At 47.3% G+C, this 17,895-nt stretch overlaps 1 protein-coding gene across 1 annotated transcript in view; it reads right to left on the bottom strand.

Moving 5' to 3' along the window:
- Nucleotides 1-569: 569 nt before the first annotated feature.
- HUWE1 (HECT, UBA and WWE domain containing E3 ubiquitin protein ligase 1) overlaps nucleotides 570-17,895 on the bottom strand; it is a 165,063-nt gene continuing 147,737 nt past the window's right edge. Inside the window, exons 62-84 of the mRNA XM_019438418.2 lie at nucleotides 17,279-17,534; nucleotides 16,948-17,078; nucleotides 16,213-16,427; nucleotides 15,849-16,137; nucleotides 15,608-15,710; nucleotides 14,312-14,858; nucleotides 12,772-13,375; nucleotides 11,964-12,085; nucleotides 11,695-11,851; nucleotides 10,310-10,442; nucleotides 9,826-10,028; nucleotides 9,096-9,223; nucleotides 7,707-7,803; nucleotides 6,998-7,147; nucleotides 6,099-6,344; nucleotides 5,663-5,780; nucleotides 4,950-5,090; nucleotides 3,718-4,005; nucleotides 3,497-3,602; nucleotides 2,745-2,862; nucleotides 2,263-2,444; nucleotides 1,784-1,974; nucleotides 570-1,191 (exon numbers count right to left, since the gene is read on the bottom strand). Coding sequence (XP_019293963.1) covers nucleotides 1,089-1,191; nucleotides 1,784-1,974; nucleotides 2,263-2,444; nucleotides 2,745-2,862; nucleotides 3,497-3,602; nucleotides 3,718-4,005; nucleotides 4,950-5,090; nucleotides 5,663-5,780; nucleotides 6,099-6,344; nucleotides 6,998-7,147; nucleotides 7,707-7,803; nucleotides 9,096-9,223; nucleotides 9,826-10,028; nucleotides 10,310-10,442; nucleotides 11,695-11,851; nucleotides 11,964-12,085; nucleotides 12,772-13,375; nucleotides 14,312-14,858; nucleotides 15,608-15,710; nucleotides 15,849-16,137; nucleotides 16,213-16,427; nucleotides 16,948-17,078; nucleotides 17,279-17,534 — 4,628 coding nt within the window. The 3' untranslated portion in view covers nucleotides 570-1,088. The remainder of the gene's footprint in view (nucleotides 1,192-1,783; nucleotides 1,975-2,262; nucleotides 2,445-2,744; nucleotides 2,863-3,496; nucleotides 3,603-3,717; nucleotides 4,006-4,949; nucleotides 5,091-5,662; nucleotides 5,781-6,098; nucleotides 6,345-6,997; nucleotides 7,148-7,706; nucleotides 7,804-9,095; nucleotides 9,224-9,825; nucleotides 10,029-10,309; nucleotides 10,443-11,694; nucleotides 11,852-11,963; nucleotides 12,086-12,771; nucleotides 13,376-14,311; nucleotides 14,859-15,607; nucleotides 15,711-15,848; nucleotides 16,138-16,212; nucleotides 16,428-16,947; nucleotides 17,079-17,278; nucleotides 17,535-17,895) is intronic.

The following is a 17,895-nucleotide window of genomic DNA, read 5'->3' as shown; positions in this document are numbered from 1 at the left end:
GGAACCAAAGTCCTTCGATCAGCTGTAACTGCTAGATGGAGTAAAAACCACAAGAGACTATTGGGTGATCTGTGAACAGACTGGCAGATGACGAAACAAAACCAAAAAGGATGGGAAGACTGTTCTTCTGGAAAGCTAGTCAAATTACTTGCTTATTGAAATTTGTTAGAAATAAACTAAAACATTAAATGAAATCAAAATTTTAAACTGAGCTCTAGACTTGAGGCTGTTATAAAGGCTCACCAAACAGAACTGTCAGTTGGGTTGAGTTCTCAGAATGTTTCTTAAAACCTGGTTTGTTCCCCTCAAGCAAGGTGATGCTTTGTCCTTGGCTGCAATCTGTAACACCATCACCGCCCTCAAGTGCAGGTCCCATTCTAAAAAACAGGCTTCCCTCAATTCCTGGTGGCTGCTGATCTCTCCTGATAACTGGGAAACCGCCTTTGAAGAAGGAAGATGCACCAGTGGTGGTGGCAGAGCTGGTTTTCTGGAGTCCATTTGCATCTTTTCTCCAGATGTAGTAGCATGTGCTCAAGAGTTAAGTTTGAAAAAAACTCCATTGTGAAAAGTGAGTTATGAAGAGTGCTCTTTATTTGAAACCTCCACAACACAGACGCCAATCTTGTCTCGCATTGAATCATTAGCTGTGCACATCAACACATTCCAAGCACAAATTAAGAAATGCAAACAGAACAAAAAAATATATATATATATAATTTTTTCCCCTATCCAAAGGTTTCAAGTCTCAATGCAGCAAATCCTTCTGAACACAGAATCTGAGGAGCACACTGTTCAAACAGTTGGGACAAACAGGTCCCTGCAAAGGCTAATGCCTTTTTAACACATGGGCTGGGGATCATGGACGGCATGGAACAGGGAGGAGGAGGTGAGGAAAAGGGAGAGGGAGAGAAAATGAGGAGAGGGGCAATGGGTATGCGCTGGGGAAGCTGGGACACACACATGGTGAGTTGATGGATTTCATTTATTGGTTTTTGACATTTTCTTTCGGGTTCTTTTTTGTTTTCATTTCCCCCCATTCCCAGGTCCAACAATGATAGAAAAACCCCACAGTGGTGGGCAGAGCCTTATTAGGCCAGCCCAAAGCCTTCAGAGCACTCCTGGATGGCCAACAGTAGCATGTGGCGGAGCTTCTCAAAGCTCTCATAGGCAGGCAGGTCCAGCTGATTGAAACTAGGGAAAGAAGAAAAATCAGTTTGTGACAAAAGATTATAACCAAATCCCTGTGTTCCCATGGTGCCCACTGACCTGTCCTCCCTAAGGGAACCTACTCCTCACTTCTTGAAGACTTGCTGTTCTAGCCTAGCCTGCTCTGCCCTCTTCTAATCTGGCCCCAATACTGGCCATGAGGCACCTAAAATGTAAATCTGACCCTGTCACTCCTTAAACACCACAGCCTTGCCTATGGGCTAATGTGCAAGCTCCAAGGAGGCCTTTGGGGTCACTGGTGATCCAACCTCTGCTCAGTTATTCAGCCTTCTGTTGCCTGCAACCTCTTGCTCCAACTGAGCCCTGGAGTACACTGTGCTCTCATGTGGCAGTGTTGACCTGCAATGTCTCCCCAACCTACTGTGAATCTGGGCCAGCTTCTCAGATGTTTGAGAACATCACCTTTTCCACAAAACTATCAAACTGTGAGCTACCCCAAGGTCTAGCATAGCTGGGGCCAGATTTGGGTTCCTGCCCTTGGGTAGGGGCCTAGAAGCAGCAAATATGCAAGCTCAATCATGAATGCTTAAAACAGGGAACAAATCCTTCCTCTTACCATGTGTGAGCTGAAGGCAGGCGATCTGTGGACCTGTCATCTCGATGGATCTGAAACTTCTGAATGCCATTCATACCTTCAAGGGCAGCAAAGCCTTGCAAGGGCACTTTGGAAGTACCCGTGACAAACTGGAGGAACTTGGCACGGTCAGCTTGGTCGAAAGAACGCAATGCTCTCCAGAACCACTGGATCTGTGGGAAAGGACAAAAGAAGCCAGTGTTAGGTAGAGAGCTCTTGAAAAGAGGGGGGATAGGATTTGAAATCTTAGGCTAGTCCCTTCCGTGAAATGGGCTTCAGTTCCTCCATTCATAAGATGAGCAAAAACATCACCTGAAAACATGTTCTAGAAGGATGAAGAGTTAGGTGTAAGTAAGCTGTCACCTATACCCCCTTCATGTCCCCAAAGAGTACTGGTTTATTTGGTGTCATACAAACTAGCACTGCTTAGGGATAGGAGAAAGATGCCAGTAGCAGCTCACCTGAATAGAGTTGGACTGGTACTTGTGGTATTCAGTGTTGGATTTCAAATCATCAATGTCAATTGTGGGCAGTCCTGATATGAGTAGCTCTAACTCCTGCTCAGTGAAGATAGAAATGAGGCGCTTTGGAATGATCTCATAGAAGCCTTCTAAGAAAGCTGCCAGCTGTTTACGGATGGCTCCTGGGGAGAGAACCAACAAGCCATGCGGCATCTAAACTCACACAACTGGTAGAGGTCAGAGGTCCTCAATCTGGCTCCAGCTGCAACTAGGATTGTGAATGGTATACCTGCCTCACCTAACACTGTTTCTGGGCCCCTGTATAGGGTGAATTAAGGGAAATATTTTTTGGTCAGGTGTTTGGACTCTGGCTGGGATTTGTGGCTGGCACAGGGGAAGAGAAAAAACAGTATCTGTGAAATGAGTGAGGCCTGACCTCTTCCCATATGAGCAACAAGGAGTATAAGGGACATTTCCCCTACCTGTCATTCTCATCTGGCACACCAGGTGTACATACTCCTTCTTATTCTCTTCCGTTACCAAGATGTTGGCCCCATTAGGTTTGAGGTCACGAACTTCACAGACTCCAAACTCTTGGACCTGGAACACCCAAAACACCAATCATTCATACCAGGCTTGGTCCAGGATGGGATTTATATAGCTACCTGGGAATATGTAAAATCTTTGCCATGTCCTGGGTAGAGAGATGAAGCAAGGTCATAAAAAAGTATCTTTTCTCAGGAGCTCATAACTTTGTAATAGAGAAAAGCCAAGGGTTTGGCTTCAAAACACATAAAGGCTGAAAATAAGGAAATTGTCAATGGTAAAAGGGAAAAGGCATGATTAACGTGTAATATGATACAGTACAATCTATATGGAAAACAATTTGGAGGAAGACTGATATTTATTTATACCATTTTTCTACAATGAACTACTTCTGGAAATGAAGAATATGGAATTGGAGACTTTAAATACATATATACATATATATATGTATATAAATAAAGAGGAAACTAGGAACTTGAATTGTTTTACAAATCCTGGTTTTTCTGTTTGTGATGTCTCATATAAATACCCACTGCTCACTGCTGGATGGGGAATGGAGCATGGGACTTAAAAGTTGAGATGCTTCCTTAGAAGCATAAGAGATTATCCAATCCCAGTTCAAGGGTGGCCCCATAATGGGTTTCCTGGACTAGCTAGAATGTGCTGTGGTGACAATTTCTTGACCTACCTCAGTGCTGAAGGTGAGGTCATAACCTAGTGTGGAGACATCATTTTCCAGCAGATAAACCAGGCCCTGGTAGAAGTGGTAATCTTCACTCTCCATATCCGTATATCTAGAAAAACACGATCAGGGTCACCATGGGTTAGGGTGCAGGAGAGAAGCATGGGGGTGGGACACAAGAAAAGAACCTGTCAAAAGAGAATGTGGATCCTTTGCCACATCCTCACCTGACAGACTTGCCCAAGATGTGTTTGTAGAAGGACCGAGTAAAATAGCACTCCAGGAGGCGGTTGTCATATACAGCTTTGGCCACAATGCGTCCAACAAACTTGAAGTAGCTGAGGTGGTTGGGGTTGCAGTGGGAAGATGGGTTGATGGTGTAGGTGACCCGATCACCGGGTGAGGTACGGAACAAGGCATACATAGGATTAAACATCTCCCGAGAGATGATCATATACCACTCCCGTAGGAGCCCTCCAGCATCCTGCCCTTCTTCTCCTTCAAACACTATATACCTGCGTAAGAGACCAGAAACAGATGTGCAGAAAGCCCAGGACAAATCCATTCATTTATGTAGTATGACCCGAGTGAGTGAGTGAAGCAATGGCTGGGGGGTACAGGATCAGAGAACAGAAGTGAATACAGAGTGCCAGGAAAGCCCAGAGGAAGGGTAGGGATCTGGGACAAAAAAAAAGCATCAACAGAAAAGAAGTCCTGAATTATCAGTAAAGGTTCATCAACAGGAAAGGTATAGAGGCTTAAATGAGGGCCTCACTTAGGGAAAGCAGGGAGAGGAGGAATCCAGCGGTGTCAGAGAGGGCTGATCAGGCTGATACCTGTTAAGGATTTGGTGGTGGAGGAGCAGGGCCCAGTCTGTCTCAGAAGTGTCTCTGACTTCCTATATGATTACATGGATGGGGAACCCATGCCACGAGGGAGAGGAGGAATCAAGTTCCTGAGCTCAGGAGCGTCAAACTACTCCAACAGGTCTTTCATCTCACTGGCATTAAACTGCTGATCTCTTCTAGGTGGCTTCAGAATCACCAGTAAACAATTACCAATTTGGTGAGGAGCCACTCATGCAAGTGTGGTCTCCCTGAAGCCAGGATACCATTTGCTCAGCAGTCTTCCCATTCCTAATGTAACAACAGAGAAAGCTCTCTGTGAAGCCATCAGGTTTATCCTTATAAATGCCAAAGACTCTTCTCTCTGGGATTTATTGCATAGCTCATCCCAAAGGTCAGCCTAGCCAGCATTAGACCAGTCTTCTGAGACCAGACCGAGAAGACAGAAGACAGCTCAGTGAGACTATCTCTACCAGGTTCCTATTTGGAATTCCTGCTGGGGAGGGCAGCACCTCCCTCAGTTCCTGGGCATATCTGGTGCTTAAGTAAGCCTTCACTACCATGTAGGAAGTTGCTCCACCCTCCCATCCTCTTTTCTCTCTATGGGCTCTTACAATCGATTCTTCATTTCTTCAGGGGATTTCCGGTGCAGTTCACGATAGGAATCTTCAAACACATGATCACGGCGGACGTGCACAGCCATGTCTTCTTTCCGAAGCCCCTCATCCAAACGTTCTAGCTCTTGGCGGAAATATCTTGGGAGGCAGAAAAGGAAAATAGGATTGGGGGTGGCAGAGCAAACTTCTGTTTGCTTGATCTTGATTAGGATGAAGACCCACAGTGATGTTCCTCCCATCCTCCCAACACTTTGATCCTTGCTCCCCAAATGTTCCCCTGGGGAAGTGCCCAGTAGTTCGGAGAGGCAGGTTATTCATTACCAACTCTAAATTTTTCCCATCTCCACCGAATAAAGGCCCAGAGTCTGTGGCAGAGAATTTCTGCTGAGCCATGCTGTAAGTGTACTATGGCTACCTGCACCTCCTGTATTACCCCAAAGGATGGAATGGAACTTTAGGAGTCATGTGATTAAACAAAGGTTTTGCACTTCTCTGAGGAAGGATGGAGAAGACCAGGGAGTATTTAGGTACAATGACTGTCAGAGACACAGATGAATCTCTTCCCTCCCACCCAGCACCATTTCCAAGGGCTGCCACCAATGGAAACTTCTTTCTCTGAAAACACTCCTTCGGGAGGAATTTTGGCTCCTTTCTGGGAGAGAAGATAGCATTTGAAAAGTTCCCATCCCCACAGCCTCCAGGGCACATACTTGCGCTTGACATCAAAGTCGAGGACACGAATGTAGTCTACCAGGACAGCAAAAGGTCCATCAGCGAGGTGGGTGGTGGACTGCCGTAGGATCTGGTTTAACACAGTGCGGTGAGTCTCTGTGGGGAGAAAGGGACAGCAGGAATCAGCACATCCTGGTTCCCAGAAGACTACATGATAGCCAACCAACCAGCAACTTTCTTATTTCAGAGAAAAAAGTATGGCACAAAAGGGCTTTCAGATCCAGTCCCTACCCTCATTAGCTTCATTCTCTTTCTCCCCCTACCCACCCAGCCACCCCCCACCACACACACTCTCTCTCTCTCTCACTCAGTCCCATCCCTCTCCCCCATGAAACAGCTAAGAATAAAATGTATGAAATGACCCTGTATAAAAAATGAATCCTTCTACGCTGGAGGCCTAAGAGTTCCCTGTACCTGCAAAGCGAAGGAACTTCTGCGTGTCAGGGGGCAGGCTTGAGGAGATGTGCATAGATGAGGGCTCCCTGGAGAAGAATGGGTCAAGGGAGGAAGGAGTGGCTGGGGTTAAGGGGGCAGGGGAGAGTGGAGGAGGCTCATCCTTGATGTGTGCCAGCTGGCTCTCACGGGTGTCTCGGACAGGAGGCTTGCTCTCTCGCTCTGTGGCATGGACCAGGAAGAAGGCCTCGACAGCTGGCTGTAGCACTGGGGGTAGGAATGATAGGGAAGTTTTGAAACTTCAACATACAAACCTCTTTTCCTTCATGATCAAATTACAGAAGTACAGTATGGAAGAAATACTGAAAACCTGCAGGAGAAATACAATGGTAACAAAGAAAAATGAAGCCACGGAGGAAGTCTGAGCCTCCTTGAAACTAAAGAAAAATGGAGGGGCGCCTGGGTGGCTCAGTTGGTTACGTGTCCGACTTCGGCTCAGGTCATGATCTCGCGGTCCGTGAGTTCGAGCCCCGCGTCGGGCTCTGTGCTGACAGCTCAGAGCCTGGAGCCTGTTTCAGATTCTGTGTCTCCCTCTCTCTCTGACCCTCCCCTGTTCGTGCTGTGTCTCTGTCTCAAAAATAAGTAAACGTTAAAAAAATTAAAAAAAAAAAATAAAGAAAAATGGAATAGGCTACCAGTTATAAAGATTCCCCTGGTCTAAAAAGTGAAAGATACCAGCTACTAAAAGAGAAGGCAAATCTTTTTTTTCTGATACTAAAGTGACAGAATTTGAATTCTCCTTTGAATTCTCATTTCAGAGACACTGAGAGGGGTGATCTGGAAGGAAAAAAGTTAAGCTGGCAGAAAGGGCCCAGAGCAGATCAGTGGGTTGGGACCTTGGCCCAAAGGCCACAACTCACCTAGCACCGCATGCTGGTCATGGGATTCCTCCAGTTCCTTTAGACACTCTCCCAGCATGTCCCATAGCTCGTCCAAGCTCAGCTGCTCACTGAGCAGGGGTAACTCAGGTGGCCTCTCCTCCTTCTCCCCTTGTGAGGTTCCATCTGAGCCTACAGGCCACACAGAAGAGAGACAGAAAGCCTTTGAGGTATTTCCTTCATTTAGCTTTTTCCCAGACCAGCTGTGCAGGCCATTAGATCAAGGAGACTGGCTCACTGGCTACTAAGTAATACTGAGTGACATCTGAAAGTAAGCTCTAATCCTACACTGGATGACATTTAAATTTAAATAAAATTAATACAATAAAAAATTTGGTTTCTCACTTGCAAGAGCCACATTCAAGGAAACTGAAGCCAAGAGAGATTTGCTTCAGGTACCAGAGTCACTAAATGGGGGAGCCACAACTGAAACACGTGCTGTCTCCATATCTAACATCACATCACAGTTTCTTAACTCCAGGAATTGTAGTGTATGCTACGAATCTCTAATAAGGGCGTGAGATGGTGATATTGATCTTCGTTGGTAAAAGCCTATTAACATTTACAAAAACCAGCGTTCAGTGGAACAAACTGGAAAACAGAGCTTATATATGTGGAGAACAGGGAACCCAGCAGACACTTCATGAAGACTGGCTCTTTTGGTGCACTGGAAACAGGAAGTAGTACTGACCGATGGACGGAGTATCCTGAGCACCGGGAGATGGCTGGTCCACATCCATGGGTGACTCCTCTCTCCGGACAGAGGCCTCTGACTGGCTTGACTCCGACTGGATAAAAGGGAGACAAAGTCACATAAAGGGTGCAATGCAACTCTGCTTTCCTCAGGGAGAGGCTAGAGGCTGTTTCTATCCATTCTCACACATACTAAGTTTGGAAAGAGGTTTCCTATATATTTGGTCAGAAAACCCTGTGGCTTTCCAGAACAAAAGAATGGCCTTCCCACCTCCTTTGCTGTCCTCCACCCTGAGCTAGCAAGCTTTTCCGAAAAGCTCCTTAGATTCCTGCATTGCCTCCACTCTACTCTTGACCTACATCTAGTCAGACACCAGCCTTCTGGATACAGACTTGGAAGACTTCTTCTGGGGACAGATTACATATATGTGCATCTACATATAAAACTCAAGTGAACAGACTGTAGGTTTGGCTCTCTGTTTCTGTTTGCTCAGAAAAGGGGAAATAATAAGGGAAAGCCTTTGATGGGTGGCATTATTCACAAAGCCAACATCTACCCTATCGGGTGTGGGAAAGACGGGGCAGAAAAAAGTACTTCAGAATAATAGCTGTTTTCCCTTTCTCCCTTGTTGGGAGTCACAGCCCTCAAATTCTAGGACATTCCCAGCATGCTCAATGAAATCATACTGTAGAATAGTAATTATACGTAAAGAAAAACCAAGCCTCAGGATACCTTTATTTCCTGGATCTTGGGAAGGTGACTTGCATGTTTCAAGAACAGGAAAACAATGAGAGTGCCACAGCATACATACATGATGCCAGGCTTTTCCCGCAGCCACTCTGTGCTGGGATCCCAACAATGAGTTGGCTATCTAGAAACCTGAGGGTTTCTTCCTAAGAGTGACTGAGTGCCTAGGTGCCAAGGTACCAAGAGAGTATGGAAAACAGAAGCAGAGGCCAGAGTAGATGGACCAGCCATAGCCTAGAAAAGGCTGTGTGGGACGTAGACCAAGCTTGGGAGAATTTCAAGGGCTGGATTCCTGATGTATTTGCATTATTCCAAGAGACTGAAAAATCTTTATTCCACATCCCCTTAGAACCCAGACACTTAGCATTATGCAGTATGCAAAAGCGCCACTATTGACTGGATAGCTGGGAGTGGGGTATGATGGCCAAGCTTTAAATCATATCAATCCAAACCAAACCAACAAAACAATGAACAAACAGTAGAGAAAACACCAACAGAAAGTAACCCTGTTGTCCAGAAGCATTCATACAGCAAACTTAATGCAAAAGCATACGAGGTAAGGGCAGTGAAACCCCACTGACGATGTGGTGGGGAGGGGAGAGAGACAAATGAATGAGGGGCCACAGGCATCATGCTAACCGTTGCTGCTTGTTGCTGTCTCCGCGCCCTTTGACCCTCACGTACCATTTGTATAATGGCATCAGCCTCAGCCTCCAGCTGCCGAACAGCTGCCTGGATGCTGCTAGCTGAGCCTAAACCGGAGGAACCTGGGAGAAAGACAAAGAAAGGCAAGATATAAAATGTAGAAAGAGAGAATGCCCAATATTCTCTCTCCCATCGCCTGGGCTGCCACAGGGCATCCTGCTGAAGTCTCTGAGCTTTATTTAGCTCAGGCAGCTACACAGTGCTCATCACCAGGCACTAAGAGCTACCATTACAAGTAAGGGCAGGGGGCATGGTGGTACACAGATGGATAGTAGCAGGTAGAGAAGGTTCTGTGGGACAGGAAGAAAGGTAGGATTTGGTAGGCCATGGCTGAGGCAACATGGCTGCAAAGTTTTAGTCAGGAGTGAGCCAAGAAGCAGAACGGAGACACGGGGACTTAAACCTTATCCAGCGAAAGATCTGCCCCCAATTTCTTTGCCAGATTTCCACTCCCCTTTAATTCTCACTTGCCCTAATGAATTTCCTATGCAGACAGCTTGAGTGAGATACAGAATGCAGCCATCAACATTCTAGGGAAGTATCATCATTTCCTTTTTTGGAAAGTTCAAGCAGGATGGAGACATGACATTAGGTCCTGCCCTCCAGGGACTCTGAGTTCACCACCACCAACCCTGACCCTCAACTGGACACTCCAGTTCCATACCTAGCCTGCCTGTCTGCTTGGCTTTCTTGTTAGCTCGGCGTGTGTCGTCCCGGAGCTGGATGATGACCTGCAGTACCCTCAAGAAGAACTTCTGGGTAGATGTCTTGGATGTCAACATGGACATAGAAGGCAGCTGGAGCTCCCGGCCACCCAGAGGTCGCTTCTGAGATGCCACAATTACCACATTCTCAGCCATGTCAAACCTGGACAGTGTAGAGGTGGCTTGCGTATATTGACAGCATCAAAGCACAAACATCCAGAGTGAGCAGGGCTTTTTGGTGTTGGCTAGAGGGTTAAAGAATCTCCAAAGGAAATCCCACAGTGGGGAAAAAATAGGGTCAGGTATGTATAGGACAGATAAAGAAATCTGCCCAGAGAGGGGGGAAAAAGAAAAAAAAACAAACAAACCAGGAAACCAGCAAGAGCCACCTTTTAGAATATCCCAGATTTTGGCCCCATAGCCAAATGAGTGGCTACCACCCACCTGCTCTGCATTTTCCCTTTCAGCTTGGTGGTCTGTGGCTGCTCCTCAGGTAGGCCATCAGGAGAGAGGGTCTCACACTGGGCTCGCCGCTGCTGTTCTAGGTTATATTCCCGTAACTCAGCCAGAAGGGTACCTGGGTCAAGTAGAGGAGCCACCAAGTGTTCAGACTTCCCTAGTGAAGCAGCTGAAAGCCAAACCTTTGCAAGAAACCTACCAGGCTATTGTCTTTGCTCAGCTGCAGAGAATCTGGAGTGAGCAGAATTTTGCTGTTCACCTATGTGTGTTCATGGATCAACCATCCAGAGACTACCAATTTACCCTGCCTCAAGAATCTGTAGAATCTACATGAAATGCAGATCAGTACAGAGAACAAAAAGTATCGGTTTGGGAGCCTGTATACATTTTGAACTTCTGAGGTTTTTGTGGTGATCTCAGGCAAACTGCTTAGCTCCCTCTCCCAGTTTACTTATCCATTTTAATAATGAGACTAATCTCACAAGGCTATTTTGAGGATAAGGAAAGAACTGCAGGAGAGTGCCTAGGACACTGCCTGGCCCATGGGTGTTGAATGGTAGCAGTCAAGAAAGGTCAGACTGTGGCCAAATTCCTCCCGGAAGAACCTTATAGTTCTCATGTAGCAAAGAACATAACGTCCTGGGTCATAACAGTTTAATTAACACCCATATCACCTAAGCCCCAGGCACATTTGTGGGGAGAGAACTAACCAGGTAACCAAAATCTAGGGAGAGCCATGATTGGGATGGGAGTGGGAGAGAGCAAACAGGCTCTCTATGCTGAAAGAAAACCTGGCTCTACTCGTCAATTCAATTGCTTCATCAACCTGGGTTTTAGTTTTCTCTTGGTAACAACAGGAAGGAAGATTGAAATGAGACAATTTCCAAGTGTTCTTAGAACTTTTGTACCCTCACAAGTACACAAAGGCAGAGGGTACCATTTGGACTCTCAATTCTTGAGCCTAACCTAAGTGCAGGTGCATCTCTGAGGTGGTGAAGTTGCCTAAGCAGGTTCATCATAGGACTCCTGCAAGTGCCCAGAATGTAGAAATGGAAGAAAGAGCACTGCTGGTCCTATACATGATCGTTTCCCTTTACTACTAAGCATGGATTACGTGCCACGTGCCGGGCACTGGCAATATAGAGAAAAGCCCAGCCTCGCTCTCCATGAACAACTGAGCAGGGGAAAACAGATGATAACCCAGTATTATCAGTGTTGCAATGGACGAGAGTACAGGGGGCTATGCTACACAAGTGGAAGGAGTTTGATTCAACGTGGGGATTCGGGGAAGGCTTCCACTTGGCTTCCCCAAGAGGGGATATCTCAGTGGAAGGTTTCAGAAAGACAAGACGTTTTACTCCTGTTATTACCTATCTGTTTACAAAGAGTATAGCCCAGATGGCGAGCTCCATTCAGTAGCAGCTTGAGAACAGTGTCCCGGGTTGCAGGGTCCCCCCGAGAGAGCTGTAGTAACACATTTGCTGCATCTTCCAGACCTTCTTCAGAACAAGAGTGTGACGTCAACACCTGGGAAAAAGAAAAGAGAAGGGGTGAGCCTCAACTTAAGAATTAAAACTTTATCTACTCCCATTTACCTTTTCTCCCCCAGTCTTGGGAATTCAGAAGAGCCTGGACTCACCTCCACAGAGAGCTGTAGCTGGTTTTCCGTGAGGCCAGAGGATACCATCTTAAAGTCTGCACTGCTGCTGCCCCCATCACCCACCTTTGCTGGAGATTTGCTGGCCTTAGTAGTTGTAGAAGCTTTGAGGAAACAGATGAAACACTGTAAGCCTCTAAAACGCACAGGCCAGAACCAAGAAATCACTAAATCATCCAGGGCTTCAATACGGGAAAGTAGTGAAAATGAAAAGCCACCCACCAAAGCCAAATCCCAATGACTCAGTTTGTCAAGGAGTCTCAGGACTGTACCTTCTAAAGTGATAATCCCAAACATTTCTCAACTGTTTCCCTACCACTGAGCCCCTTCCTCAAAATCTTCAAATAATTCTTACTAGTCTGCTGTAGGGCTCATTCCCTTTATTTCCTAGGACAGCTTGGCTAGTCTACCCTGATTCACATGGTGTTCTGCCTGTTCTTGAACTCTGTCCTGAGAACTGGCTCCTTCAACCAGGATGGAAAGGTTGGGAGTTCTTTGAAAATAGGGACTTTCTCTCTCTATCCTCCTTTTGGTGCTTAGCCTAGGGAAGCCACATTTAGTGAATGCCTGCTGGTCTTTACGAGTGTCTGTGTGGGTGGATGGATGGGTGTGGGGAGGAAAAGGATGGAGAGAGTGAATTGGGACTGATGAGGTCAAGAATGAACGCCTCTGGCTCTCACAAACACAAACCAAGCTGACTGCTATCATTTAGGGAGTAATACCTGGATGGGGGAGTGAGGGGTGAGGTGGGTGTACACACCCCAGGCTTCCAGCCTACATCCACACTTACTTGAAACAGTAGTGGTAGCAGTCGTGGGGGTAGTCACCGTGGTCGAAGCAGCTACGGCAATGGTGGATATAGCCGTGGCAACAACCAGAGCTGGAGCAGAAGTGACAGGGGTGGTTGCAGCAGGGGGAGTGGGCGTGCTGGAGGCGGCAGTGGTAGTGGTGGTAGATGTGGTTGAGGTGGCAACAGTGGTGGAGGAAGCACTGCTGCCAGAATTAGCCTGTGCTTCCGATACTTTGTTTTCTGGGAGAGCAATTGAGATGAGAGAAAGGAGTCTGAGGAGTTTCTCAGTTAAGAGAGAGCTCCGGCGGATGACTGGGTGTGACAACATGTTCATGAGCTGCCCCAGGGGAGAGGCCTCGAGGCTGTATGGGGAGGTTTCCCCCTCACCACCAGCGCTCACTGGCACTGACTTCACGGAGTTCTTGCCTTTCCGGCTGACATTCATGTTGTCCAGTTTTACCAATAAATCCCAGAAGTCTGTGCAAATGCCACTGCTGGTGGACTGTGAAGAGCATGGGCTGCAGGCCTGCTTACTGCCCCTCTCCCGATCGCTCTCACAGTTTGTTTCTTTGGTCCGCTGCTGTGTAAAGTGGCTGGGAAATACCTGCCGGCAAGAGAAGGACATGCTTGATCTAGGGGGTGCACAGAGAAAATATGTCTTCTTGACAAGGAAAGACAACTGGTTCCTAGACTCTCTACTCCTTTGGATAGCTTTGGCAACATGGGAGAGATGTCATACAGGAGTTTTATCTAACTGATGGTGAAGTGGCCCAAAGAAACAAACAAGGGCTTTGAAGGGAGATGATTAGCTAACTTCTGAGCGTCAGTCTCTGTATTTATGAAATGGGGAGCACACCTATGCTGCATTGAAAAATTGTTGAGATAGAAGGAGATAATGTATTTCTTTTTTAAAAAATTTTTTTTTTCAACGTTTTTTATTTATTTTTGGGACAGAGAGAGACAGAGCATGAACGGGGGAGGGGCAGAGAGAGAGGGAGACACAGAATCGGAAACAGGCTCCAGGCTCCGAGCCATCAGCCCGGAGCCTGACGCGGGGCTCGAACTCACGGACCGCGAGATCGTGACCTGGCTGAAGTCGGACGCTTAACCGACTGCGCCACCCAGGCGCCCCAGAGATAATGTATTTCTGCACAGTGCCTGGCACAAGGCAGGCCCTCAACAAATGGCATCAATGATTATTAAAAAGAAAACTGAACTAAGTTCTAGGTCCAGCTCCATCACTTACTAGCCATGTGACAAAGCCACTAAAAATTTCTGTACCCCAGCTTCTTCATGTGTAAAATGGGAATCATACAGATTACTGAAAGTTGTTTTGATAACGAAATGATATAATGCACAAAAATTGCAAAAAGTAAAAAGAACCCCACAAAATTATTCACTTGACAACTCTCAGAAACAATACAGGCCTCAGCACTAACGGTGAAGAAAGACCTACTTGCTCTCTCAGAGTTCAGATTTCATCTAGGCTGTGATTGCCATCCCTCTTCCATCCCCAAGAGTTGGTTGGGTTCAAGCTCACCTTGGCCAACTGAATGAGTGTGTCCAGAACATGTCTGCAGACAACAGGAGCAGCCTGGGGGTGGATGTGGACAGTGGAGCCACTGCTTGCATGCTTCTCGGTATGTTTGCGACCCCCTGAACGTTGAATCTGGAATATATTAGTCCTGCAGCCTAGGGCTGCGTCCATAGATACTGAGAGCCAGGAAAGCTGGTTGGAGCTCTTAGACTCCATCTTGTGTAGGAGGTCCAGGGGCCGGTGTTCGTGGCTGCCTGATCCACAGCTCTTGCTTGACTTTTTGCCCTTCTCCTCACTTGAGGAGAGCTTGGGTGTTTCAATGCACAGCTCACTCTCACTGCTACGCTGCAAAATGGACAACAGGCTGCGGATGACCCAGTGGCGAGTCTGGGCATGGTAGCAGAGATTTCTCAGTACTCGGTGTAGACGGCTTGTATTAAGCTTTGGCTCATCCACGAAAAGTAGGACCAGGAGACAGGATAGGGCTTCGTGGTCCAGGAGGAGTCGTCCTCGGAGGCGGAGGAGAGTGTCTACATTACTGCCAGAAGGCCTGGAACAGAGCATAGTTTCTGGGTAACACGTAGCTAGAATGCTGGGATTAGGTATAAGGCCTGGGGAAGGGGGATGAGCTGCATACCTCCAAGGAGGCATAAGAAGGAGAAGTGCCTAAGTCTAAGGGCTCTTAATAATAAGAGCTGCCCTCTTGTGTGCCCACTGGGTACCAAGCACTCTACAATGTCTATACCAGCTGGTACGGGGCTGCTGATAAGACTAAAGAATTGCCCATTTTTGAGGTGATGAACAAGAGGCTCAAATAGGTTAAGTGACTTGCCTTACATCACATGATATCTGTATCATCAATTGGTAAAATTGGATTGTACTTGAAGTCTTAAAAATAATGTTTATTTCTGCCTTCTCTAGACTACTAGGGGGTTGCCTGCCTGCCTCATAGAGACTGATCACTCCCTTTACATTTTGGCATGTTGGGTACAGTCTGCTTCAGCCTGGGTAGTAATGAACTCCTCTTCTTCTGTGGCCTAGATATTACAATCTCTAGGCAAATGGCTTTCCTTATACCACAATCTGCTGCCAGCCTGCCTTACTTTGTGATTATGGTTTACAATAGCTACACCAACCCCAAAGTGTGGCTTTCTGAAGGTGAGTCCAAAGATTTGGCTCCCCACTCATTCAAGGCAACAGCTGGAGAGTTCACTGAGTCCCTCTACCTGTAAATTAAGGATGTTGGACTGGCAGTATATGGGAGAGATGATATGGCAAGGTGAAAAAAGACAAAGGTACCTGTTATGGCTGCTGCTACCCCCCATTTGAAAGGTGCCGCCCCTCTGCACAGCAAGGCGAGTGTACTGAACTCCACGGTTGCCACTGAGGCGACTGGTAAAAGCTAGAAGAAAAGAAATAGGAAACTGAAACTAGGGAGGCGGGTGGTATGCCAGGTCCGGGTAACACAAAGGGCAACAACAGAGCCTTGTGTATACAAATTCAAACATTTCAGAGCCCTCCCACTTGCCTCCCTCTGTACCCGGGCTTCGGAGAATGGCAGAGAGTGCCGAGGTGCTACTGTGGCCAAAGAGCCGCTCATGCATGAGTTGTCGCTGCCGGGCTTCTTGTTCTCGCCTCAGGGCTTGAGCCTCAGCTGCAATGTCAGGTGGCATCACAGCCAACACGCTATCCTCCATGTCCTCTAGGACACTACGGCGCAGGTCTGAGGGTAGGGTCTGGATGAAGGTCACAGGGTCCATGGGAGTGTCTGAGCTAGCATTCTGTGCCAGTTCCCGTCGCTGTTGCTCAGCTCTTTGCTGTGCCAGCACCTACAGAGCAGAAGATGTCAATGGGGCACACCCACAACCAGGCATCCTGGTCCCACCAGCTCCCTGCTCACATACTTCCTCTTGGATAGCTGGAGGCAGGGCGGCCAAGAACTCAGGGCTCACTTCAGTCACACCAGGATTCCCCACCACTGCAGGAGCTGAGTTATTTGCTGAAGGGGCAGTCCGAGTTGGTGGACGAATGCCCAGCTGGTTCTGTAGGACTTCCCGGCGAATGTCATCAGGAAGAGCAGCCAGGAAAGAGGGGTCCACACCTTCGGGTAGACTGATACCTGAGGGGAGGTGCAAGACGTGAAGGAACTCGCACCTCTACCGATGCTTAAGATGCACTTGAGTAAAGAAACTCAGGGCCTTGCTTGTGGGAAATGAGCTTTGTTTGTCCTCATTGCACACAAAAGACAGGACACACAGAAGGCCCACTCACCTTCCCTAGGCTCAGAATAGCACTTGTTATATGCCAGATTCTGTGTGTACACTGTCACTTAATCTTTATAAAGACCCTACAATGTAACTATTATTACTGCCTCATTATCAATGAGAATCAGAGAAGTTAAGTGATGCCCCCAGGTTCTGAAGGTAGGTCGCTGCAGAGGGAGGAACCTGAGCTAAGATCTGTTTGACTCCAAAGCCTGGGCTCATCCTATCATGCAGCATTAACACACCCTTACCACTAAGTCCTCCTCCCATGTGTATGCCGCCTTCCAAATGGAACCGTTTGGTGGGCATTTCCATGCCAAAGGCTACAAGAAGCCTAAACAACCCCTGGGTGGCCTGAGCACACATGGAGCTCACCTGCAAGGGGATCTTCTTCTTCACTGCTTGTTGAAGGCAGTGGCTCTTCTAGGATTCCCCGGGAATCTGCTCCAGAAATGGCCACAGCAGAATCTCTGGTGGAAGAACTCTCAGAGGATGCAGGGGGAGAGCTGAAGAAAATAAATTTCAGGTTGTTTTTTGTATTAATGCTTTCCTATTTAGAAAACACTCCTACAATATCCCTTTCTTATAGAAGCTATGTTGACCTCCCTAGTGCACCAAGCGTATGCAGTAGCTAACAAGTCTACATGTGGCTTGAAAGACCCGCCATCACATCCTGCCCTCTTCTTGCTCTGTACACAATACTTACCTGTCCTCAGGGGGTGGGGCAGGTTCCCCTGACCCATCACCCCTGCCTTGCACTTCTGTGACAACTGGTGGGGCATCCCCAGGAGTGGAACTGCCTACTGTGGGCTGCTCAGAACTGCCAGCTGCTGAGGTGTCACCCACAGCTTCCTCTAGGGTACAGGAAGCCAGGCTACTGGTGTCCATGGGAGAGCCTTCCAGTTGACTGCTGACAGCTGTCAGTGCATCAGAATCTTCAGCTCTCTCTGGGGAAAGAGAGGCTAGGAGGAAGTCACATGGAGAGGTTAGATCTCTGCCTAGAAGAGGGGGCTGAATTAAGATGCAGCCAGATTAAGGGAGCCTGTCACTTTCAGATTCCCTGCAGGCAACATTTATACATGCGTGTTGGTACTGTTTATCTAAATAAACAATGTTCCTTGAAGGAAAAAACTCCTACACCTTAAGACTTTTCCAGAGCACATCATAGGCGGCATGGTATACAGCAGGAATAGTAATTAGGTTTCAATTCATCCTGTTGGAACACTGCTGAGAAGAATTTTGAGGCCCCATTTCAAACCAGTGGGAAACAGTGCCATGATATAAATGGTGTCTGCCAGGATGGGAGAGCTATATGTGTGTGGG

This window comes from Panthera pardus, unplaced genomic scaffold (genome assembly GCF_024362965.1).
Source record: "Panthera pardus isolate Hobbes unplaced genomic scaffold, ASM2436296v1 HiC_scaffold_27, whole genome shotgun sequence".
In the NCBI taxonomy this organism is placed as follows: Eukaryota; Metazoa; Chordata; class Mammalia; order Carnivora; family Felidae; genus Panthera; species Panthera pardus.
The sequence above is the reverse complement of the archived record's forward strand: the minus strand, read 5'-3'. Positions and strand labels throughout refer to the sequence as shown.